The following is a 19,171-nucleotide window of genomic DNA, read 5'->3' as shown; positions in this document are numbered from 1 at the left end:
TTCCTTTCAGGGCCAGTCCCCAACATCTGGCCAATTAAAAATAATCTCTTCTACATAATTTACAAGCCCCTGTACCAAGATGATGCGCGAGTCTTACCAGAAAGTGTGGCCTGTGTTAGTTCTCAAAAACATTTTGTCGACAAGAATAGATGTTGTTGAGTCCACTGAGTGCTGTCTGGAGGGACCCCCCCTTCCCTGGAGCTCCAGCCGTAAGCTCCCACTTCAGTATTGCCTAGAAGGGTGATCACATTGGACTGTTTAAAAGTATTGGAGTCCTACTGTCCGAATGCTGAAATTGACAGTTAAAACACACTTTGATGAGTTGGTGAAAGAAATGGGTCATTCATAGTGGGGGACCTCTACCTCCTTCCAGAGAAGTAAAGAAGCACTCTTCAGTTATGTTTCAGGGTTAAAGTGATGACATATTCCTCCTTGGTTCTGTGTTCTGGTGACTGTGGGTGTGTCTGGGCCATAAGGCAACATGGGCATGGCCAGCTGTACTCCAGCCTGTGAGGGTCCTGGCCATTGTCTGTATAGGTCCCTGCTTGATCCGAGTCAGAGAAGCTGACCCACAATGTCATCTGCCTTTAGCAGATGGGGAAGCCAGGTGGATATGGGGGCATCAAGAAAGAGGGTTAGAGGGCTGAGCTGAAGCCAGAGAGGTTAGGACCATGCTGATAGAGTGGGCCTCGCATAAGGCCAGATGGATGGACCAGATTGCAATCACAAACTGGGCTCAGGGGCCCCTGGGTGGCTCAGTCAGTTAAGCATCTGACTCTTGATCTCAGCTCAGGTCTTGAGCTCAGGATTTTGAGTTCAAGCCCCACATTGGCCTCCATGCTGGACACAGAGCCTACTTTAAAAAGCAAAAGAAAAAACTGGGCTCAGGCAGGGCTCGGGAGAGAGCTGATGGAGGAGCAGCTGCACCAGGGACCCAAGAAAGCATACCTGGTGGAGATATCAACCAGCAAGAAATGACACCCTACTCGTGCAGGGGGAGCCTGGCAGATGGTTGCTGTGCCCTCTTTTCAAGCCACAGTGTGACTTGGTCTGCTCTTTGGTTTGTCTCTGGGACCCCCAGGCTGATGGAACCATCCAGTCAGATGGCAGCTGCTTCTACTAACAGATTCCTATCCAGGACCAACAGGATGTGATATTGGGACCTTTTATATCCTTGGGGCCTGTGCCTCAAATCTTCAGACAGGTGCATCCAACTGCTGGTTCAGTCTCTGTGCTAAGGCTTTGCTCATGCTCTTCCAATGCCTGGAATGCCATCTCTGTTCTGCTCCCCTGAGCCATTAGGATGGGAAAGCGTGAGAGCTCACAGAAGATATTATGAGTATCCTATGCCAGTAAATTAGCAAATCTGGTTAAAACATAACTTTCTAGAAAACACAGCTTATTAAAACTAACACAAGATATGGGATCTATAGTTTATAATCCTCCCATCAAAAAGTCTACAGACTCAGCTCACCAGCAAATCCTTCTTAATGCTTTTGAAAAATATTGATGACCATCTTACATAAATGTCTCTAGAGAATAGAAAATGTGTGTTAGGAAACCAGAATAGCCTTTTTGCAAAACCTGAAAGGTAAACTTTGAGAAAGGAACAATGTCAATTCTGTATCTCTCAAAAACACAGATGCAAAGATTTTAAGGTATTAGGATGAATCACCATCCTAAGACATGTGTGGAAATGGTGACTTAACTAGGTAGAAAAAGCTCAGCCATGAGTTTCTGGCCATGAGCTGTGTGTGTGTGTGCGCCCGCGTGTGCCCGTGTGTGTGCATGCATTCAAGAGGAAGGGGAAGCAGGGGGTCTCCATTTCCTTAGCTGTAAAATGAGAACAACAGTAGCGCCTCCCACAAAAGGGGACTCCCATCCTCTTAGGCCGTCACTTTTGGTCAGGAGTGGGCTTATGAAAAGGTGTCCTAAACGAATCTGTCATCGGAGGCTCGGCATTTATTGATCACAGGATCCAACTACGGGCTCAAGTTGTTTACGACTCCTCTGTTGTCTGGCTCTCGAAGGCACACAAAGATCGTGCGGCAAACCGTCTGTTCACACACCTTAAAGTCTGTGTATCCTTTCTTGTCCTGTGAGAAACGTCTTCTAGTTTCTCCCTACCACACTATGAAAGCGTGTTTGGTCCCATTTCTCTCTCCCTCCCTCCCTCCCTGTTCCTGCCTGTGTTGAGGCTTCTTGTGGTCAGCTGCTTGGCACAAGGTGCCTCTGTTTTGGGGGGAGCTCCCCATCCTAATCCTTCCAGCCAACCCCTCCTGCTCTCACCTGGGACGATAGTGCCCCCTCTCGAACCTGACAGAATCTCTCTGACACAAGGGGCTCCACAGGAAAACATGAGATTTTTTGAAATTCCGATTTATAGGGACAAGTACCAAATCTCCTTTCCAGCAAGTTACACTCACACCAACTGTGTGAGAAAGCCTGCTTCCTCTCATCCTTGTCAGCTTTGGATTCAGAAACTTTAAACACATTTTGGCCAGTATTTTTGCAAAAGGAAAATATCACACTTCATTATTTTTTTTTCCATTTATTGAATCAAGAATAAACCTGAGGGGACAGGCACTTCCGTAATGGAGAAATAAGGACCTCTGAAAATCTTCTGTTCCATAAAAACAACAAAACATTGATGAACATAATGGTCATAATCAACCTTTCCAGAACTTTGGAAATTGACTAAAGGCTTGCAACGATTTGCAGAGACTTTATTCAAGAAAAATGGCTGAATATAAGAACAGTGAACTTCGGGCATTTGAATTTGCCCTATTTCCATGCCCCTCTCCCCATCTCTGGCGTCGCCTTGCTGTCAAATGCTCTACCACTGAGCTATACCCCCCCTGGCGTCGCCTTGAAAACTGCCTGCCTCTGAAACACAGGAGCAGTGAAAAGCAGTAGCCTAGCCGCCACTGGAGGGACCAGATGGGCTGAAACTCCCCAGAAGCTCCTTCCCCAGGGAACTATCAAAACTTGGCCTGTGTGGCAGCTCCCCAGAAAAGCCTCATCTACAGGAACTGTCTTTATCTTCCCTGATTGCGAGCTCACTATGGGAGTAAAGCCCTATCCCCGGGGAATTTGTCAAAACCAATTAGTGGCTTTTAATCACATTGTAGCTCTCTGGGGCGATGATGGCAGTTGAGGCAAACAAGAGGCTGGCCAAGAACTTGAAAACTTGGGGGAAGAGAAGCTCTGACTTAACTGCCCCCTTGCCTAGGAGACCATGCACACGCTCAGGAAGTACCATGGACAGCGTAAGTCTCACGTCAGACTTGATGTCTCACATCAAGACTTGGCCTTGAATCTCTGAGCAAGCAGAAAGTAAAGGCTAGTGCAGAACGCAGGTAGCCCCAACACACAAGGGGCCCCTTGACAAAGCCTGGAAGACTTACCAGTTTAAGGCATGTATGGAAAGCTCTGTACAACCATTAGCTGAAAACTAGGATAACTGAGCAAAGGCTTCACACAAAGAATACAGACTTTACAGAATTAGTCAAAGAAAATCACCAAATAAACAACCATAAATAAACAACCACAAAGAGCAAAAACTCAGAGGAGGGGGAAAGGAAATTCCATTGCCACATTGTTATTTAAAATAGCCAGTTTTAGGGGCGCCTGGGTGGCTCAGTGGGTTGAGCCTCTACCTTCGGCTCAGGTCGTGGTCTCAGGGTCCTGGGATCGAGCCCCACATCGGGCTCTCTGCTCAGCAGGGAGCCTCCTTCCCCCTCTCTCTCTGCCTGCCTCTCTGTCTACTTGTGATCTCTGTCTGTCCAATAAATAAATAAAATCTTAAAAATAAAATAAAATAAAATAGCCAGTTTTATATAAAAGAGGAGACATGCAAAGAAACAGGAAAGTGTGGCCTATATACATAAAAAAGCAGTCAATAAACACTGGCCGTGAGAAATCCCAGATGTTGGAGTTACTAGACAAAGACTTCAAAGAAGCTATTTTAAATATATTCAAGTATATTATAAAATCTCTGTCGATGGGTTTATGAGATATAATTTGTATGATGATAATAGTACATATAAACATGGGGAGATAAAAAAAACAGGTATATTGGGGGAGTGTTTTTATATACTATGTAAGTTAGGTTTCTATTAATCCAAGCTAGACTGTTTTAAATTAAGATGTTAAATCAGGGGATGCCTGGGTGGCTCAGTTGGTTAAGCGTCTGCCTTTGGCTCAGGTCATGATCCCAAGGTCCTGGGATCCAGCCCTGCTTAGTGGGGAGCCTGCTTCTCCTTCTGCCTCTGCTGCTCCCCCTGCTTGTGTTCCCTCTCTCTCTCTCTCTGGCAAGTAAAATAAAATCTAAAAGAAAAAAATAAGATGTTAAATCAGAAGACAAGAAATAACAAGTGTTTGCAAGGAGGTGGAGGAGAAGGAACCCTCACGTACTATTGTTGGGAATACAAACTCGTGCAGCCACTACGGAAAAGAGTATGAACGTTCCTCAAAAACTTAAGAACAGAAATATTGGATCCAGTATTCCCACTACTAAGTATTTGTCCAAAGAATATGAAAACACTAATTTGAAAAGATATATGCACACTTATGTTTTTTGCAGCATTATTTACAATAGCCAAGATATGGACACTCATAGTGTCCATCTTCAGAGGAATGAATAAAGATGATGAAATCCTGCAAATGGCAGGATTTCATGGATCTTGAATCTGGCAACATGGGTGGACCTAGAGGGTGTAAATGCTAAGTGAAATAAGTCAGAGGAAAGCAAACACCATATGATTTCACTCATATGTGGAATTTAAGAAACAAAGCAAATGAACAGGCAAAAACCGGACTCTTAAATACAGAAAACAGACTGGTGGTTGCCAGAGGAGACGTGTGTAGGAGAGTAGGAAATAGGTAAAGGGGATTAAGAGGACATTTATCTTGAGGCATCTGCGTGGTTCCGTCAGTTAAGCATCTGCCTTTGGCTCAGGTCCTGATCCCAGGAGCCCCACACTGGGCTCTCTGCTCAGTGGGGAGTCTGCTTCTCCCTCTCCCTCTGCCCCTCCCCCCTGCTCCTGCTTGTGCTCACTCCCTCTCCCTTCCTCTCTCAAAATAAATAAATCAAAAAAAAAAGGTAAGCCCCAAAAATATGTAGTAAAGAAAACAATAAAATTAAAATGGTACAACTAGAAAACATCTATTAATACAGAAGAGGGCAATGGAGAAATAAGGGAATAAAAAAGACAAGGTATACAGAAAGCAAACAGGAAAACTCTCAAGCTAAGTCTCCTCCTTATCAGTAATTACTCTAAATATAAATAGATTAAACCCTCTCATCACAAGGTAGAGACTGGCAGAATGGATTAAAAATGATCCAGTGGTGCGTGGTGGCTCAGTCAGTTAAGAGTCTGACTCTTGTTTTAGGCTTAGGTTATGATCTCAGGGTCATGAGATTGAGCTCCATGTTGGGCTCCATGGTGGGTGAGGAGCCTGCTTAAGATTCTCTGTCTCCCTACCCCTCTGCCCCTCCCCCTGCTCACTCACTCACTTTCAGATGAATGAATCTTTAAAAAAAAAAGATCCAACTGTATGCCATCTACAAGATTATCACTTTGTTTTAAAAATATATTTTATTTGAGAGAGTGGAGTGAAAGAACACATGACGGGGAATGTGGAGGGGGGTGGAGGGACCTCACTGGGAGAAGCAGGATCCTCGCTGAGCAAGGAGCCCAATGTGGGACTCAATCCCAGGACCCTGGGATCACAACCTGAGCCGAAGGCAGACCCTTAACCAACTGAGTGACCCAGGCATCCGAAGATTATCACTTTAGATTGAAAGACAAGAATTTCTTGAAAGAATGAAAAAAGGTGTACCATGCAAACAATAATAAAAGATAAATGGAGTGACTAGACCGATAGCAGACAAATAGGGTTTTGTGACAAAAAAATTGTTACTAGAGGTAAAGAAGAATATTTTACAATGATAAAAGGATTAATCCATCAGGAATGCCTACAATTATAAACATACTTACACCTAACAACAGAGCCCCGAAATATTGGGAGAAAAACTGGTCAAAGAAGAAATCAAAAAGGAAATAAGTATTTTGAATCAAATGAAACAATTTTAACAAACAATGCGTAAAATTTTGTGGGACATGGTTGAAACAGTGTTTAGAGGGGAAGAGCAATAAATGTCTACCTTGAGAAAGAACAAAGGTCTAAAGCTAATGACACCCGCTTCCTCCTTATCATACTAGAAAGCGACTCAGATTCACCAAAAGGAAAAAGAAGAAATGAACTAGTACACGAGGAGAAATCAAATAGAATATATAGCAAAGAATAATAGAATAGAGAAAAAATAGAGGAGAAAGTTGATGAAATTGAAACTTGATCCTTTGAGAAGACTGATAAAAATAGCCTCGCCAGGTTAATTAGAAAAAAATAGAGAAGCACAAATGACCACTGCCCACAGATCCTACAGATACTTAAATATGTGAACAATTTTATGCCAATAGATCCAGAAATTCAGATACACTGCACAAATTACTCAAAAGACACAAATTCACTTGAGCTTGTTTACCATTCATTAAATAGAGGAGGTTCCTTTTCGCGCTCTGGTTTGCTGAAAATTTTTATCAGGGGTAGATGCAGATTTTAGTCAAATGCTTTTTTTGCATCTATTGAGATGAGCCTATCGCTCTGTTGCCTCCACATTTTACCTGATTTTGGTAATTTATTTCTTCCTTTTTTCCTGATTAGTCTCACTGGAGATTTATCAATCTTCTTGTTCTCCAAAATTATGGTTTTATTCATCTTCTCTATTGTTCTGGTTTTCCCATTTTTGGTGATTTTTGCTCTGATCTTTATTTTATTCCTTTCTTGTGCTTACTTTGTATTTAATTCGGTATTCTTTTTCCAGTGTCTTAAGGTAGAAGCTGGGTTTGATTCACGATCTTCTTTCTAACATAGGAACTTGGCACTGTAATTTTCTCTTTAACCCAGTGGTTGGCAAACCACGGGCCATTCAACAAACTCAGCCTACCACATGGTTTTCTTCCACTCCTGACCTAAGAATGCCTTTATGTTTTTAAATGGTTGGGAAGGGCGCCTGGGTGGCTCAGTGGGTTAAGCCGCTGCCTTCGGCTCAGGTCGTGATCTCAGGGTCCTGGGATCGAGTCCCGCATGGGGCACTCTGCTCAGCAGGGAGCCTGCTTCCTCCTCTCTCTCTCTCTGCCTGCCTCTCCAACTACTTGTGATTTCTCTCTGTCAAATAAATAAATAAAATCTTTAAAAAAAAATAAAATAAAATAAAAATAAATGGTTGGGAAAAAAAAGAAAAAGAAAAATCGTATTTCATGACACATGAAAATTCTGCCAAGTTCAAATTTCAGTGTCCATAAATAAAGTGTTACTGGAACGTAACCATGATGACGTACTCCCCCATGACTCCATTGGGACTACAATGGCAGACTCAACCAGGTGCAACAGAGATCAGTTGCAACAGAGACGGTGTATATCCATTCTGTAAAAGAGGAAAAGTGACTTCAAATACTGTACTTTTAAGACCTGGTGGAGCAAGATTATTTTGTCACTGATTTAGATGGCAAAGCATTGTGTTTGCCATAGCAAACCATAACTGTGCTAGAGAGTCCAACAGACATTGACCTTACCAGGCTAATACTCATCTTTCCAGCTCGTAGGAGAGCAACCGTCAGAAACATTAGAAAGCTTACAAGAGATGATCTCACCGCATCAGGCTTTCTTCACAAAAATAAAAACGAGGTTTGGGATGCCTGGGTGTCTCAGCCAGATAAGCATCCGACTCTTAATTTCCACTCAGGTCATGAGATCCAACCCCAAGTCGGGCTCCGAGCTCAGTGGGGAGTCTGCTTCAAGATTCTCTCTCTCCCGGGCGCCTGGGTGGCTCGGTGGGTTGGGCCACTGCCTTCGGCTCAGGTCATGATCTCAGGGTCCTGGGATCGAGTCCCGCATTGGGCTCTCTGCTCAGTAGGGAGCCTGCTTCCTCCCCTCTCTCTCTGCCTGCCTCTTTGCCTACTTGTGATCTCTCTCTGTCAAATGGATAAATAAAATCTTTAAAAAAAAAAAAAAGATTCTCTCTCTCCCTCTCCCTCTGCCCCTCCTCCTGAACTCTCTGTTTCAAATAAATTTATCCTTTTTAAAGATGAAGCTGAAATGAAACAGAGTTTCTGAGTGACCCATTTATTAGCCAAGCAAGGAAAGATACCTACCTAATGGTGAGTCAATTAAATCGTGAGGGAGACAGCTGGGGGGAAAAATGTGTACAGAGAAGATAAACATATTCTGAGAAGACAAGTCAAGGACATTGAGAACAACATCAATAGTCAATTTCAAAACAAAGCAAGTGACTTTGAGTGGTTTTCCTGGTCTCTCAGTGAGTTGACATCTGTTACTGATACCTCAAAGGTGGTTCATTTGTTAGAGAAGCCAACGCCAAGTTTGACGTGATTGAAGAACAGCCTTGACAGATATCAAGAAACAATCATGGGTGAGAACATTTTCAAAGATCAAGTTCAAAAGAGCAAATGAGGCTCACAGTTGATGCTGGTGATAACACACGAGAGGTTGGAATAGCTTTCAAAAAGTACCTGCTGATAAAGAAGGCAGTTAATTACCACAGACTCTAAATGCCTTCTGTCTTCACAGGCTTTGCACATTCATCAAATGAGGTCTCCTCCTGCCCTATGGATATTTTCGCCAACATCAATTGCCACGCATTGTGGAAGATTCGCTGCTTGATGAATTTTTTCAGCTTTTGTACATCCAGAAATTTTTAAATGTCTCCTTTCTTGAAAGATATTTTCACTAGGTACAGATTTTTTTTTTCCTTTTTGGTTCTTTATAGCTATTCCTCCACTGTCTTCAGGCTTCCTGACAAGAAGTTGGCTATTACTCCTACATTTATTCCTCTGGATAGAATGTGTCTTTTTTTATTTAGATTTTTTAAAATTTTCTTTTTGCCCTTAATTTTAAGCTGTTTCATTGTTTTTTTCATGTTTCTTGTGCTCAGAGTTTGTGGAGCTTCTTGGATATATGGGTTTGGTGGTTTTCATTAAATTTGGGATTTGGGGGGTCACTATTTCTTCAAATATTTTCCTGCATCCTCCCCTACTTTTCTCCTTTTTAGATTCCAATCACACACTCATTACATTGCTTGACTTTGTCCCACAACTTGCTGATTCTTTTTCTCCTTGTCTTTATTTAATCTTGGATAGTTTCCCTTGTGGTGTGTTCAAGGTCACCAATCTCTCCCGCATTGTCGCCACATGGTTTATGTTTCATTTGGACCCAGCTGTTTTCTCCTCTAGAAGAAGTTCGACTGTCCCCCTTTTAAATACTCCCCGTCTCTCCTTGGCGTGACCAGTCTTTCTTCTAGCTTCCAGAACATAAGGAATACAGTTGTGATAACCCTCCCAGTGTCCTTGTCTACTAAATATGTCATCTCTGCCGTTCCTGGATTGGTTCTGATTGATTTTTCACTTCATTATGGGTCATGTTTTCTTGCTCCTATGCATTCCAGATAATTTTTTTAAATGACCGATCACACATTACAGAGATAGTTTGTTATTCTCCATAGCTGATCTGTCAGGTTTCCTGGTGAATCTACAAACAAGTGAAATTGTTTTCTCTGATACTGTTCATCAGCCTGCGTTAAGACAGATTGTTATGACCCCCTCAAAATGTTCATAGCCCCCCTCAAAATGTTCAAACAAGATTCACTGTCCCCAGGCTATCTGCAGTGTTTACTTTTCCCTTTCCCTCTTTTTTAAAATTTAAATCTCCCACTTTCTCCCCTCTCTTCTGCTTATTTAGGACTCAGTCCATGGTTTTGATCTCTGCTGTACACAAACAGCATGATAATGGTTAACTATATGGCTTTGCATTTTTCTTTGACACCAAACACAAAAGTATATGTATTTTGGGGTTCAGAAACAAGCAAAATTATATAAGGTGCTAAAGCTAAAAAAAACCAAAAAACTAAAAACATTATTTTCCCTTAGGGAAGAGGAAAGAGAACAGTGGGGCAGGGAGTGAGGAGGGTCTCTGGAATTCTGGCAATGTTCTGTTATTTCACTTTGTGAAAATTCAGTTGTATCATTATTCTGGATAGTCTATCACATTTTCTGTAAGTCTATCACATGTCAATTGAAATGCTTATTTTTTTAAAGATTTTATTTATTTATTTGACAGAGAGAAATCACAACTGGGCAGAGAGGCAGGCAGAGAGAGAGAGAGGAGGAAGCAGGCTCCCTGCCAAGCAGGGAGCCCAATGCGGGACTCAATCCCAGGACTCTGAGATCATGATCTGAGCCGAAGGCAGAGGCTTAACCCACTGAGCCACCCAGGCGCCCCTGTAATGCTTATTTTTAAAATGATAACCAACATCTGGTAAAAATAACATTGGATTCCTACTCCACATCTTACGGGGTAAATTGCATGTCTATCAAGCACTTAATTGTTAAAAAAGAATCAAACCACAAACGTTTGAGAAGAAAGGGTGGAGAAATAATTTTTATTTCAAGAGTGTTTCAAGCGTGATGTGCAACCTAGAAGCTACAAAAGAAAATATTGATGAATCTGACTACATTGAAATCAAGCAATTCTCCACGGCAAAACCCGCCATAAACATCAGAAGACACATAGCGAGCCAGGAAAAAGATCTGTAATTCCTCCTACAGGCAAGTTGAATTCCTTTAATATGTATATTAAAACGGCTAGTAATCAATAAAAAGCGAAGAGCCACAAGCAAATAGAAAAAAATGGGGAAGGAAAGGGATACGAATGAACAGTGCAAAAAATAGAAATGTCTTTTAAAATAGGAAAAGGAGGTCAACTTCACTTACAGAGAAGTGCCAATTAAAATTGTGCTGAGACAGCACATTTCTACCAAATCGAGGACAGTCCGACAGCATCGTGTTGGTGAAGGTGGAGGACGAGCTGGTGTTTTCGTATATTCCAGACAGGAGCCGTTAGTGCTATAATAAAGACGGGAAGTAACATGTGGATCACTAACAAAATAACTAAGAAAATTTAAAATGGTTTTAGGGGCGCCTGGGTGGCTTAGTGGGTTAACGCCTCTGCCTTCGGCTTAGGTCATGATCTCAGGGTCCTGGGATCGAGCCCCGCATCAGGCTCTCTGCTCAGCAGGGAGCCTGCTTCCCTTCCTCTCTCTCTGCCTGCCTCTCTGCCTACTTGTGGTCTCTCTCTCTGTGTCAAATAAATAAATAAAATCTTTAAAAACAAATAAAAATAAAATGGCTTTAAATACGACTTAAAACCCAAGGCATCTGGGTGGCTCAGTTGTTAAGCAGCTGCCTTTGGCTCACGTCATGATCCCAGGGTCCTGGGATCCAGTCCCGCACCAGGCTCCCCACTCAGCAGGGAGCCCGCTTGTCCCTCTGCTCCTCCCCCTGCTCGTGTGCTTTCTCTCTCAAATAAATAAATAAATAATCTTAAAGAAAGAGAGAAAAGAAAAAGCACAAACCCGTTGACCCTAATTGCACACTTGCCAAATACAATGTAGATAAGGAAGGATATTAATTTCGGTGTTGGTAGTAACGGCCAAAGATCAGAAACCCTCTGAATGTCCTTCGGCCCGGACTTGTTCAATAGGTGACGGCATCTAGTGGAACCTGGGTGGCTCTGTCAGTTAAGTGTCCAACCCTTGGTTTCCACTCAGGTCACCATCTCAGGGTCCTTGGGATCGAGCCCCGCTTCAGACTCTGCACTCCTCCGAAAGTCTGCTTAAAGATTCTCTCTCTCGGGCGCCTGGGTGGCTCAGTGGGTTAAGCCGCTGCCTTCGGCTCAGGTCATGATCTCAGGGTCCTGGGATCGAGGCCCGCATCGGGCTCTCTGCTCAGCAGGGAGCCTGCTTCCCTCTCTCTCTCTCTCTGCCTGCCTCTCCATCTACTTGTGATTTCTCTCTGTCAAATAAATAAATAAAATCTTTAAAAAAAAAAAAAGATTCTCTCTCTCCCTCTCCCTCTGTCCTCCCTTGACCCACCCTACTCACATGGCCTCTCTCTAAAATAAATAAATCTTTTTTTTTAAATAGCAAACAACCCACACCTGGGCATGCTATCCCACGTGTACTTAGACCATCTCTGTGAGGAGAAGCGGGTCTGATAAAAGCTGTTGCCTCTGGTTTAGAGGCAAGGTTCTACACCCTTGGAATTTCTATTTTTTTTATATATTTTATTCATTTATTTGACAGAGATCACAAGTAGGCAGAGAGGCAGGCAGAGAGAGGAGGAAGGAAGCAGATTCCCTGCTGAGCAGAGAGCCCGATGCGGGACTCGATCCTAAGACCCCGGGATCATGACCTGAGCCGAAGGCAGAGGCTTAACCCACTGAGCCACCCAGGCACCCCAACTTTCTATTTTAAAAAGTAAACAAAATGAATGCCTAAAATGGTTAAGACGACGATGGAGCAATTGGAAAACAAGGTGTAATTCAACGGAAACAGGACAGCGGGCTATAGAACTGTCCATTTCCGCAGGGCTCTGGTCCTCTCTGCAACGGGGCGGTGAGACATGAGAAGTCCATGGTGCTGAGTTTCGTTGCTCTGCACCTTAGGGTATTTTCCGGTGACGGTGGCGGTGGTGGTGAAGGCGCCCACCCCCACCCCCGCCACCAACCGCCCCATTCTGAGATCCAGGCTGTTGACGACCGCTTAGTTCAAACTTCGGCACGTTCTCCATCCCAGTTTACCCCCAGCTCCCGCCGCATTCCCTCCATCACTGCAGGGAGGTGGTGGCCTCCGTCCCCCCGGCCCAGAAGTTTCCGACTCTCCCAGGACACCCCAGTTCAGATTTCCCAAGTCATCCTCCCTGCTTATGCCTCAGCCGCCAGCCTTCAGAGACCGCCGGGCCCCTCGGCACCGCAGCGTGGGGCCAAGATCGCTAACGAGACCCTGGGGCTTTGGATGAAGCCAGACCCCTAAGTGGGCCCCGGGAAACCTATTAAGTCCCTCTTTGCTTACGGCGAGCGACCCCGGGAACAGAGGCGGAGCTCACGGGAGAAGAGGGGGCACGATGCGGTGCAGCCAGGCCTCCCCCCGTTTTCTGCAGAGTCCTCCTGTAGTTCGCTGCTACTTTAAGATTTGTGTCCACAGAGGAACTGCTGTTTGACCTGGGCTGTGAGGAGTGAGTAGCTTTCCAGGTGGGGAAGGACACTCCGATGCGGAGAAGGTGTGCTCGGTCAGGGAGCCGGGGGAGATGGTGGTACGTGCAGGCTGCGGCGTGACTTGTGGGGAAGACATGGGCAGGAGACGGGGGGTGGGGGGGACCGACAAGGTCCATGGGTTCCATGTTGTGACGGCCAGAACTTGCCCTTTTTCCACCAGGATCTGGGTCCCCCGTTTAGCCCAGACTAGATCTCCCCTGCTGGGCATATCCCGCTCTCCCTCCGGGGTAGTTCAGTGAGCAAGGTGTCCGGCCAGCTGAGATGCTGAGGCTTTAATTCAGGCAGCAGTTTGGGGTCTGGTGACCCAGAGTCTGGCTTGAACGAATGAGTTTTCAAATTTTGGTCTTTTTTCTCCAGGGATGCCATAGAAGATGGGGTGTGGGTGCCAGGGACTGAGAGCAAAGCCCCTGCTGGAATTCGCCAGCTTTAAACCCCTGTTTGCAGTGGAGCAGAAATCCCGTGGTGGTGGGCTGGGGGGGGTCTCAGGTCCAGAAGCCTGGGGGACATAGAAGACTCTCCTCTGTTCTCTGTGCCTCTTCTCGGTCTCTGTCCCTTTCTGTCTTTCTCTCTCCCTGTCTCTGTCTCTCTCTGGGTCTCTGTTAGCCCAGAGCCTGATGAACCCCTCGCGGTAGGGATGGTCTTCCAAAGGCTGAGTGGCTTCCCTCCTGCTCTGCCTGCGGCTGCCCTCAGCAGTCGCCTCTGCCTGTCCCTCGTCATGTGCCTTGTTCTGTTTCTCCCCCTTAGAATCTGCTTCTTTCTCTCTCCTCCAGGCCCCTCTTTCCCCCATTACTGGCTGGGGAGGGACCCACAGACAAGGCAGACACAGAGAAGAGCTCAGACTTCAAAATCAGACCAACCTGGCGACCTCTAGCTAAGGGAGATGCTGTGTGACTGCCCCAAGTCTCAGCTTCCCCATCTGTGAATTAACAGGGATGGTGACATGTCTGCCTCCCAGCAGCCTCACAAAGACCCAGTATTACTGTGCATGGGGCACGTTTAGAGCACACCGTCAGGGCTGGACGTGTGGCAGTGACTGTCACAGCGGGGTTGTTGCCGTGGTCCCGCACCACGCCCCCCCCCCATGCCCCTCGGTGTTGGGAGGGAATATGGGACTGTTGCCAACAAAGGGAAGTTGGAGGCCCTGTCAGTGTCTCTGGGGAACTTCCCAGAAGGCTTGGTGGAAGAGGTGCGGGGAGGGTTTGGGGGAGTGAAACTGAGGCCGGGCACTTGCAGGCTTTGGGGGCTTGGCCTCACCTACCTCCGGCTCTGCTGATGTGGCCTCGAGGCACCCACCCGTGAGGGGAGGGAGCAGTGGTGAAACAGGAAGGAGCGGCGGGAGGGGGTTGGGTGGGAGGGAAGCCCCGGGCCGGTGGTCCACGGGGGCCTGAGGGACGGCCACCACGTGGTTTCGCAGTGAGGACCGGGAGGCAGCCGTTTGGTCTGGCCAGCTGAGGGTCCTCCGGTGAGCTTGCATGAGGCTTCCGAGGGGCGCAGTTTTAAGGACGGGGGGTCTAGGAAGAGAAAGGTGAGAAGCAGAAAATGCCTCTTAGTCGAGTGAATGAAGGGGACGGCAGGCCCGCAGACAGGGACACAGACGGGAGGCAGACATGTGGGAGAAATGGGAATGAACTCCCTCGCTTCCAGGAATTCAGCAATCAGCAGACACGACTCAGACTTTGCAATCCAGGAGCCTGAGTTTAGCGCAGTTGCCATGACAACTGTAAGACAAGAGGGTGACACCTGGGAGACAGGGGTCTTCACCCACGCGTCACGTGTGACGTCAGCCCAGCTCTTCCCTGTAAGTAATGTGGGGACCGCAGGGTATTCCAGGAAGCCCCCCCCCACCAGGCCCCCGTGTGCAGGGACAGATCTGCTCAGGACAAGCGTGTCACGCACTCCACGCGGAGCCCGTGGTGTCCGTGAGGCAAAGTCGGAAGTCACCCGGAAGGGCAAAGAAGGGAGAGTTAAGCGAGGAATTGTCATCTGTCTTTGGAGGGTCCTTCAGGTGGGCGGTGCTAAAGGCAGGAGGGCCGGCGGGGGTCCGCTGTGATCCCTGGGGGAGAGGAAGCCTGAGAGGGGAGAGAACAGAGGGGCTCCTGCCCAGCTGTCCTGCAGGGGTGGGGACGGGTGCCCATCCGCAGTGACTTCTGACTTCGGAACTGAGCCCGCAGCTAGCTCCCTTCACATAAGGTCGAGGAAGGCTCCTCGAGAAGTGACGCAGTAAGTAGTTCAGGACAGATTGAGTTGGCAGTGCGGGCGGGGGTGTGGGCAGTATTACTGATGGTCTTCGGCTCAGAGAAGGGAGAGGGTCTGCCTTGGGCTGCACGTCACAGCTGGGGCCGCGGGCGCGGGCGCTGCCGCCCACGAAGGCTGCTGTCCGCCGTAACACGGAGCAGGTGCGCGTCTTCCCCGGGATGGAGTCAGAATGGACAAGCCCAGGATGACCATGGGGGGTGTCCTGAGTCTCCCGCTAAGGGGAGGGCCGGAAGACATAAATAAGACAAAAGACAATGGCCAGGGCAGGTGAGGACAGGAGGGTGTACGGTCTGTCCTCGGAGAGCGTGGGATCTGACCTCCCCGGGATGGGCGAGTGCAGGTGGTAGGAAGGGTCTCCGGGGACAGGAGACTCTGGCGCTGGTCCAGCCCCTCACCCCGGGCTTTGTCCCAGGAGCGACCATGTCCATACCCCAGAACCAGCTGCTCCGGAAAGAGCCCGTCCCTTCAGAAATCGGACCCCTCAGGCCACTGTCCACTCAGGTACACATTCCCACCTTCCTCCCTGTAAGGCTGGCCCACCGGGTACGGGAGCTGTGGGGCTCCACATGCTGGATGGACCTGGGGACTGGGTGGACAGGTGTGCAGAGACCCCTGGGTGCCCAGAGCACGGAGGCCAGAGGAAGAGCGGACGGTGGCTCCAGACATCTGAACTCCTGGGGGAGGCTGGGCTGAGGGCAGCAAGGGGCAGAAAGTGCCAGCTTGGGGACAAAGCCCGGTGTCACTGGTGGAAGGGACGTGGGGGCCATCCGTGTGTTTTCTGGGAGGGATACGTCCCCGTGACCCTCCTCTCCGGCCCACCCGCCTGTCCCCTCACAGGTCCCGACATGAGCTCTTGGCCAGACTCCAACTGGACCGCGGCACAGGAGTTCGTGATCCTGGGTTTCTCCGGGTGGCCCCAGGGGCTGCGGCTGCTGCTCTTTGCCTTCCTCCTGCCGCTCTATCTGGCCACGCTGGCAGGAAACCTGCTCATCCTGGGCCTGGCCATCGTGGAGCCTGCCCTGCACACCCCCATGTACTTCTTTCTGGGGGCACTGTCCGCTGTGGAGGTGGCCTACACGCTGGTGCTGACCCCGCGCATGCTCGCTGGCTTCCTGCTGCCGCCGGGGGGCCAGGCGGTGGCCCGAGCCACCTGCGCTGCCCAGATGGGCCTCTTTGTGGCGCTGGGAGGCTCTGAGTGCCTGCTGCTGGCTGCCATGGCCCTGGACCGCTACCTGGCCATCTGCCGCCCTCTCTCCTATCCCCAGCTCATGACCACGGGCCTCTGCTGGTGCCTCCTCGCCTCCTGCTGTGCTGGGGGCTCTATCCTGGCCTTGGGGCTCACCACAGCCATTTTCCAGCTGCCCTTCTGCCGGGGTGGCCTCGTCAACCACGTCTTCTGTGACCTCCCGGCAGTGTTGGTGCTGGCGTGCGGGAACCGCCAGCTGCAGGAGCGGGTCCTGCTGGCGGCTTGCCTGCTGCTGCTGGTGCTGCCCCTGGCCCTGATCCTGCTGTCCTACACCAGGGTGCTGGTGGTCATCCTGGGCGTTGGGGGGCCTGCAGGCCGCCGCAAGGCCTTCAACACGGTGGCGTCACATCTCACGGTGGCCGTGCTCCACTATGGCTGTGCCACGGCCATGTACGCCAGACCCCTGAGCAGCCGGGACCTCGAGGAGGACAAGCTGGTCTCGCTCATCTACATCAGCCTCACACCGCTGCTCTACCCCGCCATCTACACGCTGCGGAACCGGGATGTGCAGGGCGCCCTGCAGCGGGCAGTCAGCGGCAGGACGCCAGGGACCGTCCACCAGGCTGACATCAACTAACAGTGCGAGCCAGGGGGTGACTGTCCTGAAATGTCCTTCATTGAGGGGAACCTCACTGCTCCAGAGCCATCTGTGGCTCCCCAGGATGGTCTGTATGGAAACACAGTGTACAGTGTATGAGGACTCCAGAATCGGACCACAACCTGGTTCTTTGGTGTCCATGCACATTCAAGCTGAACAGTTCCTGCTGGTGACCACGCACTGTGGGATATTCCGCAGCCCTTGTCTCTACCCAGTAGATGCCAGGAACACACCACCGCTCCCCCACACTTGAGATGTCCCAAACTGTCACCAGACGTGGCCAAATATCACCCGAGGGACGAGGTCAGCCTTGGCTGAGAACAGCGGCTCTGACGTCTGGCCACACAGTATCTACTGAAGAGAAAGGAGCGCATGCGCAGGAGGTTTCCAGCTGCGTTACTGATAATAGACAAACACCGAAAACAAGCCAAGTGTTCATGAACGTGGAACAGACACAAAGAAGGGGCGCCTGGGTGGCTCCGTCGGTGAAACATCCGACACTTGATCTCGGCTCAGGTCATGATCTCAGCGTCGTGAGTTCAAGCCCCACCTTGGGTTCCTTGCTGGGCGTGGAGTTCACTGAAGATTCTCTCCCTCCCTCCGCCTCTGCCCTCCCCCCGCCCCACTCTCTCTCCCCCTCTTAAAAAAAAAAAAGAAAGAAAGAACTAGACACCAACAACTTTGTGGCATATTCACGTGACAGAATTGGACACAACAATAAGAAAGGGACACGTGTTCCTGTTGGCAGACTCAGACATGACACTGAATAGGAGAAGCGAGACTCCGAGAGTACACACCAAATGCCCCCCTGCTCATAAGGCCAATGACAGACTCATCAGCGGTGGCTGATACCATAACAGGGGTTACCTGGGAGAAGGGTCTGGGTTGGCACAGGCACCGGACAAGCTCTGTATTTAGATCTGGCAGGTCATGACGTGGGCATACATGTGTACAAATCCCCATCAAGATGCTTACATCAGGTCTGTGCATTTTGCCGTCTATAAAGTAAACCACAGCTGGTTCGACTGTTCGCCAAGTATGGCAGGACTTCGGGACTGCCGTGACTTTGCTCGTGCTGCTTGATGCCCCTGGTACACTTTCTTCCTCTCCTACCGCCTATGAACATGTCTTCCTCTTCTCGATGACAGCGGCTGTGATGCCAAAATAGAATTTCAGCATGCGCTTCACTTCCCGCTCGCCCACCCACACCCCCCACCCAACTACACGGTGAGCTCCCTAAAGCCAGACCTCAGACCCTGACCTTCTAGTTCCCGATCCGTGAACTTGGTGGTTGTTAATAAATATGTGATGGGAGGAACAAACCATGGGCGAACTTCTGGGTTCTCTGGGGGTCTCACATACGGGCTACAGGCCCAGGGGCAAAGCTCTGGAGTCCTACCAAAGGCAAGAATCTGTCCAATGGAGTCCTCCTCTGGGGTCTGCTGTCAGAGTGTCAGAACTGGCTGAAAACCTCAGCTGGCCAGTTCTGGGGCCCAATTTACCAATCAATGCAAGGAGCCTCGGAAGCAGTGGCCTTGTAACTTGGCGTCCGAACTGCATCTAGAAAACTCGGCAGACCTGATGGTACCAGGGCCAGAGATCCAGATCGTGCAGGTGGGAACTCTTCCAAGAAACATTCCCCCGCCCCTAGAGTCCCATTCAGACACTGGAAGTCGGAGAGGCTGGGGAAATGGCCCATCTATAGGGGCTCCCCTGGAGCCCAGGAAGAAGGAAGTATGTGAGGCCACACAGGGCTCCCAACTGCTTCAGATGGCTCGTGACGGGGTCTCTGTCTGTCTGGCTATCCACCCACCCACGCCACCTGCTTTGTCACCTTCCATGTCTCCCTCAGGCCGGTGCTAGGAGGAGAACGGGAT

At 48.8% G+C, this 19,171-nt stretch overlaps 1 protein-coding gene across 1 annotated transcript; it reads left to right on the top strand.

Annotated features, from left to right (window-relative positions):
* The first annotated feature begins 15,870 nt into the window (after positions 1–15,870).
* LOC116580720 (olfactory receptor 10AC1-like) lies at positions 15,871–17,273 on the top strand. Its single transcript, XM_032327363.1, has 2 exons — positions 15,871–16,048; positions 16,288–17,273. The coding sequence occupies exons 1-2, from the start codon at positions 15,871–15,873 to the stop codon at positions 17,271–17,273; spliced, it is 1,164 nt and encodes a 387-aa protein (XP_032183254.1).
* Positions 17,274–19,171: the final 1,898 nt, after the last annotated feature.

The sequence above is a fragment of the Mustela erminea genome, chromosome 20 (genome assembly GCF_009829155.1).
Source record: "Mustela erminea isolate mMusErm1 chromosome 20, mMusErm1.Pri, whole genome shotgun sequence".
Taxonomy (NCBI): domain Eukaryota; kingdom Metazoa; phylum Chordata; class Mammalia; order Carnivora; family Mustelidae; genus Mustela; species Mustela erminea.
Note: the sequence above shows the minus strand (reverse complement) of the source record. Positions and strands in the feature narration are given on the sequence as shown.

Coding starts and splice junctions, on each gene's coding strand:
- LOC116580720 (XM_032327363.1), top strand. CDS start 15,871: ATGTCCATACCCCAGAACCAGCTGCTCCGGAAAGAGCCCGTCCCTTCA. Junction 16,049..16,287: donor CCTGGGGACTGGGTGGACAG/GTGTGCAGAGAC, acceptor GTCCCCTCACAG/GTCCCGACATGAGCTCTTGG.